General features: G+C 38.6%; 1 protein-coding gene across 1 annotated transcript; it reads left to right on the top strand.

The window, feature by feature from the left end:
• The first annotated feature begins 746 nt into the window (after positions 1 to 746).
• Positions 747 to 3,024, top strand: LOC111409406. Its single transcript, XM_023039459.1, has 4 exons — positions 747 to 1,997; positions 2,341 to 2,424; positions 2,470 to 2,607; positions 2,689 to 3,024. Exons 1-4 carry the CDS (start codon positions 747 to 749, stop codon positions 3,022 to 3,024), a joined length of 1,809 nt encoding a protein of 602 aa, XP_022895227.1.
• Positions 3,025 to 12,882: the final 9,858 nt, after the last annotated feature.

Raw genomic sequence — 12,882 nt, 5'->3', positions numbered from 1 at the left:
TCCACAAGAGACATTGCCAGGCAATACAATGGTCAATCTAAAAGAACAAGTGCGTGCTATTACTACTTGGAGTGGGGTACAACTTCTAGAAATACATGTGAAGAAACCAGAGCGAAAAGAAAAGGAAATTATGGGTAAAGAGGCTGGGAAAGAAGTAGAGTTTGAACAACCAACTGACAAGGAAAATGAAAAGGAAAGAAACACCTGCAATGAGAGCACCTAGCCCCGTAAAGGCTTATGTGCCACCAATTTCCTTCCCTCAAAGGTTACAAAGAAAGAAATTGGATAATCAGTTTGCCAAGTTTTGTGGAGATTTTCAAGAAACTGCACATCGATATTTCTTTTGTAGACGCAATTGCCCAAATGTCCAGCTATGCAAAATTCTTGAAAGAGCTCCTATCTAACAAAAGGAAGCTGGAAGAACATGAGACAGTATGCTTGAACGAGGAGTGCAGTGCAATACTATTGAGAAAGCTACCTCCTAAACTAAAAGACCCAGGGAGTTTTACTATACCTTGCACAATTGGTTCTAATTTCTTTGAAAATTCTTTATGCGATTTAGGTGCTAGTGTTAATTTGATGTCTCTCTCTCTGTTTACAAGTCTCTTGGATTAGGAGAGGTAAAACCTACAATAATCTCTTTGCAATTGGCCGACAGATCGATCAAACGACCAAAGGAAATTATTGAAGATGTGCTAGTCAAAATTAACAAATTTATTTTTCCAGCCGATTTCATTATTTTGGACATGGAAGAGGACTCAAATATTCCTCTGATCTTGGGAAGACCCTTCTTAACTACTGGGAGAGCATTGATTGATGTTTATGATGGAAAAATGATTCTTCGAGTGGACAATGAGCAAGTCATATTCAACATGTTCAAGGTAATGAAACACCTATTGACTTCCGACACTTGCTGCCAAGTTGATGTTCTCGAAGAGCTTGTGGTAGATACATTTGATATGGAGCATCACACAAATCTTTGTGAGATAGAACTTGTGCAATTGGAAGCAACAAATGCAGGAAAAGTTGAATGTGTTGTCAACTTAGCCGAGCAACCCATAGGAAGAAAGCATTGGCAATATGAATATCTTGGTGACAACCCTTCTCCCCCGGTACCCTCAGTGGAAAAGGCACCCACTCTTGAACTAAAGCCCTTACCTTCCCATCTTTGTTATGCATATTTGGGAGAATCTTCAACACTGCCAGTAATCATTGCAAATGACATGACAAGGGAAAAGGAGAATAAATTGTTGGAGGTACTTAGGCAGCACAAAATGGCAATTGGATGGACAATAGCTGATATAAGAAGGATCAGTCCAACTCTTTGTATGCACAAGATTTTAATGGAGGACGGGTCAAGGGCATTAGTGGAAGGACAACGCCGACTAAATCCAACTTTGAAAAAAGTCGTGCGAAAAGAAGTGCTGAAATTACTGGATGCGGAAATAATTTATCCCATATCTGATAGTTCGTGGGTGAGTCTTGTACATGTTGTACCAAAAAAAGGTGGAATCACAGTGGAGAAGAACGAGAACAACGAGCTGATACCAACATGGTTAGTGACAGGGTGGAGAGTATGTATAGATTATAGAAAGCTAAATAAGGCAACCAGAAAGGACCATTTTTCATTGCCATTTATTGATCAGATGTTGGAAAGGTTGGCAAGACATTCTCATTATTGCTTTCTAGACGGATATTCAGGGTACAATCAAATAGTAATTGCTCCAGAAGACCAAGAGAAGACAACATTCACATGCCCTTATGGAACATTTGCATTTAGAAGAATGCCTTTTGGTTTATGCAATGCACTGGCAACCTTTCAACGATGCATGATGGCCATCTTTTCTGACATGGTAGAAAAGTATATTGAGGTTTTTACGGACGATTTTTCTGTGTTTGGAGATTCCTTTGACGATTGCTTGGATCGGTTGGCTCTTGTATTGCAAAGATGTGAGGAAAAGAACCTTGTGTTTAATTGGGAAAAATGTCATTTCATGGTAAAGGAAGAAATAGTATTGGGACATTGAATTTCTGCACAGGGGATTGAAGTGAACGAAGCCAAAATATAGGTGATTGAGAAATTGCAGCCACCTAATTCAGTAAAGGGGATCAGGAGTTTTCTGGGACATGCAGGATTTTACAGAAGATTCATTCAAAACTTTGCAAAAATTACAAAATCGTTGTGCAACCTGCTGGAGAAAGATATACCATTTCAATTTTCTTATGAGTGTTTGAAAGCCTTTAACACTTTGAAAAAAAAATTGACATCGGTACCTGTGATAGTGGCTCCAGATTGGGAATTGCCTTTTGAGCTCATGTGTGATGCCAATGACTTTGCAGTGGTGGCAGTGCTACTACGCTAGCAAAACATTGAATGATGCTCAGATCAACTATACAACAACTGAAAAGGAAATGCTTGCAGTTGTTTTTGCTTTTGACAAATTTCGTTCTTAATTGATTGGGTCCAAGGTGATAATTTGTATAGACCATGCAGCTCTGAAGTATTTGTTTGAGAAGAAGGACGCGAAACCAAGGCTCATTCACTGGGTGCTGTTACTACAAGAATTTGACATCGAGATTCGTGATAAAAAAGGAACAGAAAATCAGGTAGCGGATCACTTATCAAGGATAAAGCAACTGTAGGATTCAGATGATATGAATATTAATGAGGTCTTCCTAGATGAACAGTTACTGCAAGTAGAAAAAGCTTCGTGGTATGCAGACATTGTTAATTACTTAGTCAGTGGCTATATGGATCCAGATCTCACCTATCAGCAGAAGAAGAAGCTCAGTCATAAAGTGAAATTCTATTACTGGGATGATCTAAACTTATATAGGAGAGTGGCAGACCAGATCATTAGGAGATGTGTGCCTGGGGATGAAATGAAATCGATCCTTTCACGAGTACATGCTTCGACTTATGGAGGGCACTTTGGCCCCACTAAAACAGCAGCAAAGGTGCTCCAATGTAGTTTCTTTTGGCCTACATTGTTCAAGGACTGCCACAGTTTCTGTAGGTCATGAGATACGTGTCAAAGAACAGGTAACATATCAACGCGTCACGAGATGCCACTTAACAACATTTTGGAAGTGGAAATATTTGATGTCCATGGGGTTGATTTTATGGGTCCGTTTCCATCATCTTACAACAATCGGTACATCCTAGTTGCGGTGGACTATGTTTCAAAATGGGTAGAAGCTAAAGCATTGCCTATAAATGACGCAAGAGTGGTGGTGGACTTCATAAAGAAACACATATTTAACTGCTATGGATCACCTAGGGCCATTATAAGTGATGGTGGAATGCACTTCCGCAATTGGTTATTCCAAGCAGTGTTGCATAAGTACGGGGTACAACATCGAATTGCCACTCCTTATCACCCTCAGACAAGTGGACAGGTGGAAACGTCAAACAGACAATTGAAGAGAATTTTGGAGGTCACTGTGAATGCATCTCGCAAGGATTGGTCAAAAAAATTGGACGAAGCTTTACGGGCATATCGCACAGCTTACAAGATACCTATAGGAATGTCCCCATACCGACTAGTCTTTGGGAAAGCATGCTACCTACCAGTGGAGTTTGAGCACAGTGCGTACTGGGCATTGAAGCAGTTAAACATGGACCTCGAAAAGGCTAGAGAAACAAGAGTACTATAGCTACATGAGTTGGAGGAATTCAGAAGAGAGGCATATGAAAATGCATCCATCTACAAGAAAAGGACAAAGCAGTGGCATGACAAGAACATCAGGCAACGAATTTTTCGAGTGGGGGTTCAAGTGCTACTATACAATTCCCGACTTAAGCTTTTTCTAGGAAAATTGAAGTCTAGATGATCCGGTCCTTTTACGATCTCTCAGATGTTTCCCTACGGGACAGTTGAATTACACCATCCAACTAAAGGAAATTTCAAAGTAAATGGCCAATGCATCAAGCATTATGTGGAAGATTTCCCCACCACTAAATAGAGTCTTGATCTAGCTGTTCCCGAATAACTGCAGCACTATGTCCAGCTAATGACTTAAAAGAAGCGCTTCTTGAGAGGCAACCCAAGCTCTACCCTTTAGTTGATTATTAGTTTTTGCTTTGATTTTGTTGTTCCTTTAATCATCTATGCTTTAGTGGTAACACTTTCTTTTGTTTTTTTTGTAGGAGAATCTATAAAGGTTACATATTGCGGAATTTGAGTTCTACAATGAAAATGAATGAGTGTGATAAGGAGGAGTTAAAAAAAAGGTATTAAAAAAAGGGCAGTAACGTAGCGCCCAGGCGCTGAGCGCTTTGAAACTGCCAATTCGAGGTAGAAGGCGCTGCGAAATTGCCAATACGGGTAGAGACGCAGCGCCTAGGCACTACGTTCTGCCCAAGTCTAGGGTTAATTTCTAATCGGTACTCGAGAGAGGGGGTCAGGAATACATTAGGGTTCTTTTTCTTTTTTTATACTTTTTTTTTATTTCTTATAACCTCTTCTCCTCTCCCTCTCACATTACGTAATTTTCCCATATCTACTCCCTCTCATCTTCTTCCCCCAACATCCTTAAGTTTCTCCCTTTTCTCCTCCTCCTCAACCTCCTAAGGTACACTCTTCCCCTCTCTTTCGTTATTTAGTTTTGTTCTTTATTGATTTTATTTTATTTTTTCCTCTTTTCACCTCAGCTACATCACAATTCTTTCACTTACACATATTCTCGCCCCCCCAATCTCCCTTGTTGTTTTCATCGTTTCATTGTTGCAAAGTGTGAATTCATCCATCCCTATTAGTTTCCACAACACCATTCTAGGTATGGCTCTTTTGTGCTCCCTATTACACTTATAGTTGATGCTTATATGTGCCTATTTTTGATAATTATGTTAAGAGGAGGGCTTTCTTTGTTGTGGTGTCAAGAAATTTGTATATGGTGCGAATAATGTGGCATGGATTACTTCTAAATTATGGGCACTTTTTGGTGAAAATTTGGTGCCTTCAAAGTGTTTGATGGATTGCCTAGGTGAACTTAGTTGGGTACAAAGGAGCTATTGTGGCTATTATGCTAATTGACTTATGTGAGAATTGCCATATAGATGATCGTGAATTGAAATTAGGTTTAGAATACATCTATTGCACGTTCGACCATAGTTTCCCCTTATGGCTAGATTTTAAGCCCTGACTTATGTTCCTTTACTGTTGTTTTTGCTAATGGTTTGCATGTTCTACACTTGTACAGGTCTAATGCCGCCTAAAAAGAGATCTAAAGTCGTAGCCTCCTCTTCTAGCTCATTTGACAGGAGCAAATTCATTAGTGTCGAAGCCCCTGAACGATATAATAGCCTATGGTATACAAGACTTGTATCCCTGAATGTGGTTTTGACAAGTATATGACAGAGCGGATAGGTCGACGAAATTGGGAAGTGTTTGCTCGACAACCACGACCGGCGCTAATTCCGATTGTTTGGGAGTTCTACACCAATGCGAAGGAGTATCGAGATTTTCGAGTGTTTATGTGGGGTAAATGGATACCGTTTAACAGAACCTTCATCAACAGGTTTTATAATTTGCAAGATATTGAAAATGACGAGTACTCTAGACTTCGTGACGAGGGTGTTGATCCTAATGAGGTCATTCGAATCTTGGCCACAACTGGTACTACATGGAAACGTTCTATGACTTCGGGTTGTAAGGCTTGGCATCACTTCATTTCTGGCAAACTTATTCCCAGTAGCAATTTAAGTGAAGTAACAAAAGAACGGGCTACCCTCAATTATGCCATTCAATGCCACCTATCAATTGATGTTGGTAAAGTTATTCATAACAACATCTTACACACTTTGAAAGGATCGACGACGGGTGGTCTAGGGCACCCATCGTTGATTTATGAGCTTTGTTTAGCGGGTGGTGTTGTCACATACCCGACTGAGGAGGTTGTGCTCCCTAAATCGACAATCACACAAGCTCGTACTTGGAAGTTCTTACGCCGTTCCGAATCTACCAGTGCTCCACCCCCTCCTCGGAGCGACCAGCCGCCCCGATCATGCCGACCGACCCCAGCTAGTGACCCCACTTCTGACATAGCCGCTCAGCTTCATGACATGCAATTGCAAATAAATTTGATACAAAATACATTGTGCGAGCAATTCCATTATTAACATGAGTTCAATGCGGTCCTGGCTTCGATTTACTCCGATCGAACATTTCCTCAGCCGCCTCTCCTACCTAATCATGCTGCCAATCCAATTTCGAATACCCAGGATGACGATTAATGTCGTCCGTCAGGTAAGTCCCCTCCCCATTTTGTTTCTATTTCACATTGAGGACAATGTTTCAGTTAAGTTTGGGGGGAGTGAAAAAAAAAATTTGCTTACGTTGTTGAGTTTCTCGAATGCTTGCATGTGATTTGCTTGTTTTATGTGTTCATGTGTTTATTTAAAAAAAATTATATTTACATTTTCATATTCAACATGCCTGTGTGAATTAGATAGTCTTGTTAGCTAAGATGAATATATTTGAAAGCATGTAATAGTTTATGGATTGTGGATGAATCATATGTTTTAATTGGACTTTCTACTTATCCATGGGTAGCGGTATAACATTTATGCACGAGTATTAAGTTGAGCGTCGTACAGAAACATGAGGGCTCATGTACATAGGCTAAAGAGATGACTTAGGTATATAATCCCGTAACCCATGAATGTCAATACCCCTTAACCGTGTATATTATAATTTGGGGCGTTCTAATCGGCGAAAGAAATGATTTACGATTGTGTTGATTCCATGCATGTGAAAAAGATTGTGTGGAGTGTATTTAATTTTCTGGTATAAGCTTGGTGATGACTGAATGCTAGAAATCTAACCCCTATAAATTTCGCTTTTTTTTATAAGAGAAGAAACATTGCACGTATTCAGCTGAGTCTCACACCTACACCATTTTTACTCGAGTTATTATGTCCGTAGGGGTCTCTTGAAACTTGGTACCCTTTGGTATACAAAAAAATTGGGAAGTTACCGACCTAACACTCACTACATGGGGTCAAGAAGTGGAAAAGAGGGTGAGGTAAAAAAATTAAATAAAAAAAAAAGAGAAAAGAAAAGGAAAAAAAAAAGAAATTGATCTTGGGGGCCTAGATAACTAGTGGGTTTGAATCACTAAGTATAAACTAGATTGTTGAAACATTCATAAATTGGGAGAATCACTATATGAATGAATTGTTGACGTTGCCGGTTGAACTAACCCAAATTAGAGTGGTGTGAGGAAATCTTAAGCAAAACTGAACTTTAGAATTACACCATGGTAAGAGAATAAAATAACCAAGCTTGACCCTCCACACACACCCCCCTCCCCCCGCTCTTCACATTGTACGAGTGGAAGTTTGGTTCTTGCATTATGATTTTAACACCATTCATAAATATAATATAATGTTATCAATGCTGAGCCAAAAAGACAAATTGTCTAACTGATTAGTTGTGTGTGTATCGTCCTTAGATGATTTTACTGTTTGATTTTTTTGTTTCTCAAGGACTAGCAAATGGTTAAGTTTGGAGGTATTTGATGAGTTTGTTTCACTCATGATTTTTGCACAATTTTAGCTTGATTAAATGCTAGATCTTGTGAGTATAGAACGTTTTTGATGTATTTGTTAGTGTTGTTTTGAAGATTAGGAGAGACGGTGTGAAAAGAGGTATTAAAGTAGATGAAAAGGCCAAAAACACAAAATTGGAACAGAAAGATGACGCTTAGGTGCTGCATTCATAGCGCCTAGTGCTACGAAACTGAAAAAAGATGAAAATTGAACCCGAGAGGCAGTGCCTAGGCGCCGCAATCATAGCGCCCAGGCGCTGCGATTGAATATCTAGGGCATGATTCGAAAGAGAAATTCAAAAAGATTGACACAAAGCAATTGAAAATTAGAAGCATTCATTGGAAGATGCAGGAAATCTTGATGCAAGAATTCTACTTTTTCTTCTACGTCTTTATTACAAACTCGGTGATGCATTCTAAGATAATTTCCTACTTTTCTTCTTGCATTATGAGTAGCTAAATTCATTGTTAGTGGGAATAATGTAACCAATTGGGATCTTTTACATTCTCTTATTGAGATTTTCAGTTTTTAATTTTTCCATGTGTTGATTTTGCTATAGTTGAATGCATTAAATTATCTGATCAATAATTTGATGATTTTTGTGAATTCTTTACAAATAGAGATATGAGTTTAGGATTTAGACCATGTAGTAAAATCCAGTACATTGGTATAATGAGTAGAGATACGGATACCATTTATTGCCGTCATAATTGAATTCCTAGGACATAGAACTCGTTTAAGTAAGTTGAATTTACATAGAGATATGAAATTTAATTAGTTGAATAGGCTCAATGAGAACTCGGGAGGGGTGAATTGAATACAATAGGAGAATTCGACCGAACACTACATTAGAATTGAGTTTTAATTTGAGATCTAAAGGTGATCAATTAGTGAAGTTATTCTACCATAACATCCATTCCTTATTTGATTCTCCAACCAATCGTGTGAACATTCAGTTATTTTCTAGAATTTAGATTAAAACCCAGATTTTACAACCTTTAGTTTGTTTTAGTCAAATAGTAGTTAAAGAAAAATTGAATTAAGTGCTAGAAAATAGTCCTTGTGGGATCAACAATCTTGACTCTTAGGTCCACTATTACTTGTACGGGTCGTACACTTGCGAAACAAAATTTAACAACAAGTTTTTGGCGCCGTTATCGGGGACTATTTCTTCTAGTCTCAATTAATTTTTATTTTAACTTTTATTTGATTTGTTTATTTTTCTTTTATTTATAAAAAATTGTGTTCGTTGTATGCTCCGTGCCCAGGCGACGATCTTGAACCGTTTGATTCGGAGATAGAATGTACCTTTAGATGAAGACGCAAAGAACGCAAACAAAAATAGCAACATCCAATGGCTGACAATCAATGCTTGCTGAATACGTGCAATATTTCTTCTCTTATAAAAAAAAGTGAAATTTATAAGGGTTAGATTTCTAGCATTCGGTCGTCACCAAACTTATACCAGAAAATTAAATACACTCCACACAATCTTTTTCACATGCACGAAATCAACACAATCGTAAATCATTTCTTTCGCTGGTTAGAACACCCCAAATTATAATTTACACGGTTAAGGGGTATTGACATTCATAGGTTACGGGATTACACACCTAAGTCATCTCTTTAGCCTATGTGCATGAGCCTTCATGTTCCTGTACGACGCTCAACTTAATACTCGTGCATAAATGTTATACCGCTACCCATGGATAAGTAGAAAGTCCAATTAAAACATATGATTCATCCACAATCCATAAACTAATACATGTTCTCAAATATATTTATCATAGCTAACAAGACTATCTAATTCACATAAGCATACTGATTATGAGAATGCATATATATATACACATGAACACATAAAGCAATCAAATCACATGCAAGCATTCGAGAAACTCAACAACGTAAGCAAATTTTTTTTTTTCATTACCCCTAAACTTAACTGAAACATTGTCCTAAATGTGAAATAGAAACAAAATGGGGAGGGGACTTACCTGACAGACGACGTTAATCGTCGTCCTCGATATCATCTTCCTGGGCATTCGAAATTGGATTGGCAGCGTGATCAAGTAGGAGAGGCGACTGAGGAAATGTTCGATCGGACTAAATCGAAGCTAGGACCGCATTGAACTCATGTTGATAATGAAATTGCTTGTACAATGTATTTTGTATCAAATTCATTTGCAATTGCATGTCATGAAGTTGAGTGGCAAGGTCAGAAGTGGAGTCACTAGCTGGGGTCTGTCGGCGTGATCGGGGCGGTTGGTCGCTCCGAGGAGGGGGTAGAGCATTGGTGGATTCGGAGCGACGTAAGAACTTCCAAGTACGCGCTCGTGTGATTGCCGATTTAGGGTGCACAACCTCCTCAGTCGGGTATGTGACAACACCACCCTCTAAACAAAGCTCATAAATCAACGATGGGTACCCTAAACCACCTGTCGTCAACCCTTTCAAAGTGTGTAAGATGTTGTTGTGAATAATTTTACCAACATCAATTGATATGTGGCATTGAATGGCATAATTGAGGATAGCATGTTCTTTTGTTACTTCACTTAAATTGCTACTGAGAATAAGTTTGCCAGAAATGAAGTGATGCCAAGCCTTACAACCTGAAGTCATACCAGAAGCAGGGAAGATAATTACATTAGTCTTTGAACGTTTCCATGTAGTACCAGGTGTGGCCAAGATTCGAATGACCTCATTAGGATCAACACCCTCGTCACGAAGTCTAGAGTACTCATCATTTTCAATATCTTGCAAATTATAAAACCTGTTGATGGAGGTTCTATCAAACGGTATCCATTTACTTCGCACAAACACTCGAAAATCTCGATGCTCCTTCGCATTGGCGTAGAACTCCCGAAAAACCGAAATTAGCGCCGATCGTGGTTGCCGAGCAAACACTTCCCATTTTCGCCGACCTATCTGCTCTGTCATATAATTGTCAAAACCACGTTCATGGATACAGGTCTTGTGTACCACCAGGCCATTATATCATTCAGCAGCCTCGACACTAATGAATTTGCTCTTGTCAAATGAGCTAGAAGAGGGGGCTGCGGCTTTAGATCTCTTTTTAGGCAGCATTAGACCTGTGCAAGTGTAGAACATGCAAACCATTAGCAAAAACAGCAGTAAAGGAAGATAAGGCAGGGCTTAAAATCTAGCCATAAGGGGGAACTATGGTCGAACATGCAATAGATGTATTCTAAACCCAATTTCAATTCACGATCATCTATATGACAATTCCCACATAAGTCAATTAGCACAATAGCCACAATAGCACCTTTGTACCCAACTAAGTTTACTTAGGCAATCCATCAAACACTTTGAAGGCACCAAATTTCCACCAAAAAGTGCCCATAATTTAGAAGTAATTCATGCCACATTATTCGCACCATACACAAATTTCTTGATAAACAACAAAGCAAGCCCTCCTATTAACATAATTATCAAAAATAGGCACATATAAGCATCAACTATAAGTGTAATAGGGAGCACAAAATAGCCATACCTGGAATGGTGTTGTGGAAACTAATAGGAATGGATGAATTCACACTTTGCAACAATGAAACGTTGAAATCAACAAGGGAGATTGGGGGGAGAATATGTGTAAGTGAAAGAATTGTGATGTGGGTGAGGTGAAAAGAGAAAAAAAAATAAAATAAAATCAACAAAGAACAAAACTAAATAAGGAAAGAGAGGGGAAGAGTGTACCTTGGGATGGTTGAGAAGGAGGAGAAAAGAGGGAAACTTGAGGATGTTGGGGATAGAAGATGAGAGGGAGTAGGTGTGGGGAAATTACGTAATGTGAGAGGGAGAGGAGAAAAGGTTATAAGAAATAGAAAAAAAGTATAAAAAAAGAAAAAGAACCCTAATGTATTCCTGACCCCCTCTCTCGAGTACCGATTAGAAATTAACCCTAGACCCCAATTCCAACATCTCTGTTCGAAATTGAAAATCACGAATTTATAAAAGACCCGATTCTTTTGTGGAGTAAGCTTTATAGATTTATACCTTCTCTCGAAATCGATAAATTCTATGTTGTATCAATCTTAGATCACGCCTAAATTTTCATCTCTCGAGTGCCAAATATAGAGCATCAAATCATCCAATTGTTGATCAGGCAATCGAAAGCATTAAAATCATGATACAATTAAATATATACGAGAAAATTAAACTAAATAATTATAGAATTTCATCAAACCATAATATTGAGTTCGGTTACATCAACCCTAGGTAATTTGTTCAATGCATAATTAAAAACGTTAAATTCATACAAATTATAGTGTAAAACATGAAGAAGAAAGAAAATAAATTAAACGAGTAAATCGATTCTTCCCTTGTTTTCCACGCCTCTCAATTAGTTTCTACCATTTGACTTTTTCAAGGTTGTCCAGCCGTCCACCAAATTGAATAATTGAAGAAGTAAACTTGCCAAAATTTTGAGTTCTGCCTTCCTGTTGCGTTTGGTTGGCTGAACTCCTTTCAATCCTCTTGAAGTTGTCGGCTCTTTCTCTCCAGATTCTCTCTAATTCCCAGAATTTTTGAGCAGCTGACTCCCTGTTTTACCGTCTCCAAATCTCGTGCGTGGCTTGATCCCATAGATTTTTAGTGTGCGGCTCTCTTAATTTAGGTCTTCAATTGTGTATTTATAGTGTCTTGGAATTTAGGTAACAACAGGTTACTAATTGGGCCGAGAAAATATTATAAAATCAGAATTTTCTTCTGTTTCAGAACGCAGCGCTCATTGGCGCCTAGGCGCTGACTTTCTGCTTGTTTTCAGCAAGATGGGCGCCCCAGCACTCACGATGGGCGCAGCGGCGCCCGGTACGCCCGAAACGGTATTCTGCACGTTTTTCAGTATTTTCCGCATAACTTTCTGGTTCGATATCCAATTGAAGTGATTCTAGATGTGTTGAAAAGATAATTCAAATGGCTACAACTTTACTTCAGGTATCATTCTCCAATTCGATCATTTTCTATGTCAAAAATGAGTCTCAATGTCAGACCAAACTTCGGCGCGTAACTTTTCGGTTGGAAAATGATTTGTGGTCATATTTTGACTAAATTTGATCCCTTTGACACCTTCCTTCATCCAATTGACTCCTAGCACTCTCGGATTTTCATCGCGAGTTTCGACACGACTTTTGATTAATTGCATTTTAATTCTCGAACTTTGGATCTCTTACATTTTGGTCATTTCATCCAATTTCGCTAACTTTTGCTTATTTCCTTCCTTTGGCCTCTTTTAGCTCTTGTTTTCTCCACTTCCATCAATCTACAAAACAACACCAAAATCACTTGTTAGCAATTCTAAAATACCCTCCAAG

This window comes from Olea europaea, chromosome 14, assembly GCF_002742605.1.
Source record: "Olea europaea var. sylvestris chromosome 14, O_europaea_v1, whole genome shotgun sequence".
NCBI lineage: Eukaryota > Viridiplantae > Streptophyta > Magnoliopsida > Lamiales > Oleaceae > Olea > Olea europaea.
Note: the sequence above shows the minus strand (reverse complement) of the source record. Positions and strands in the feature narration are given on the sequence as shown.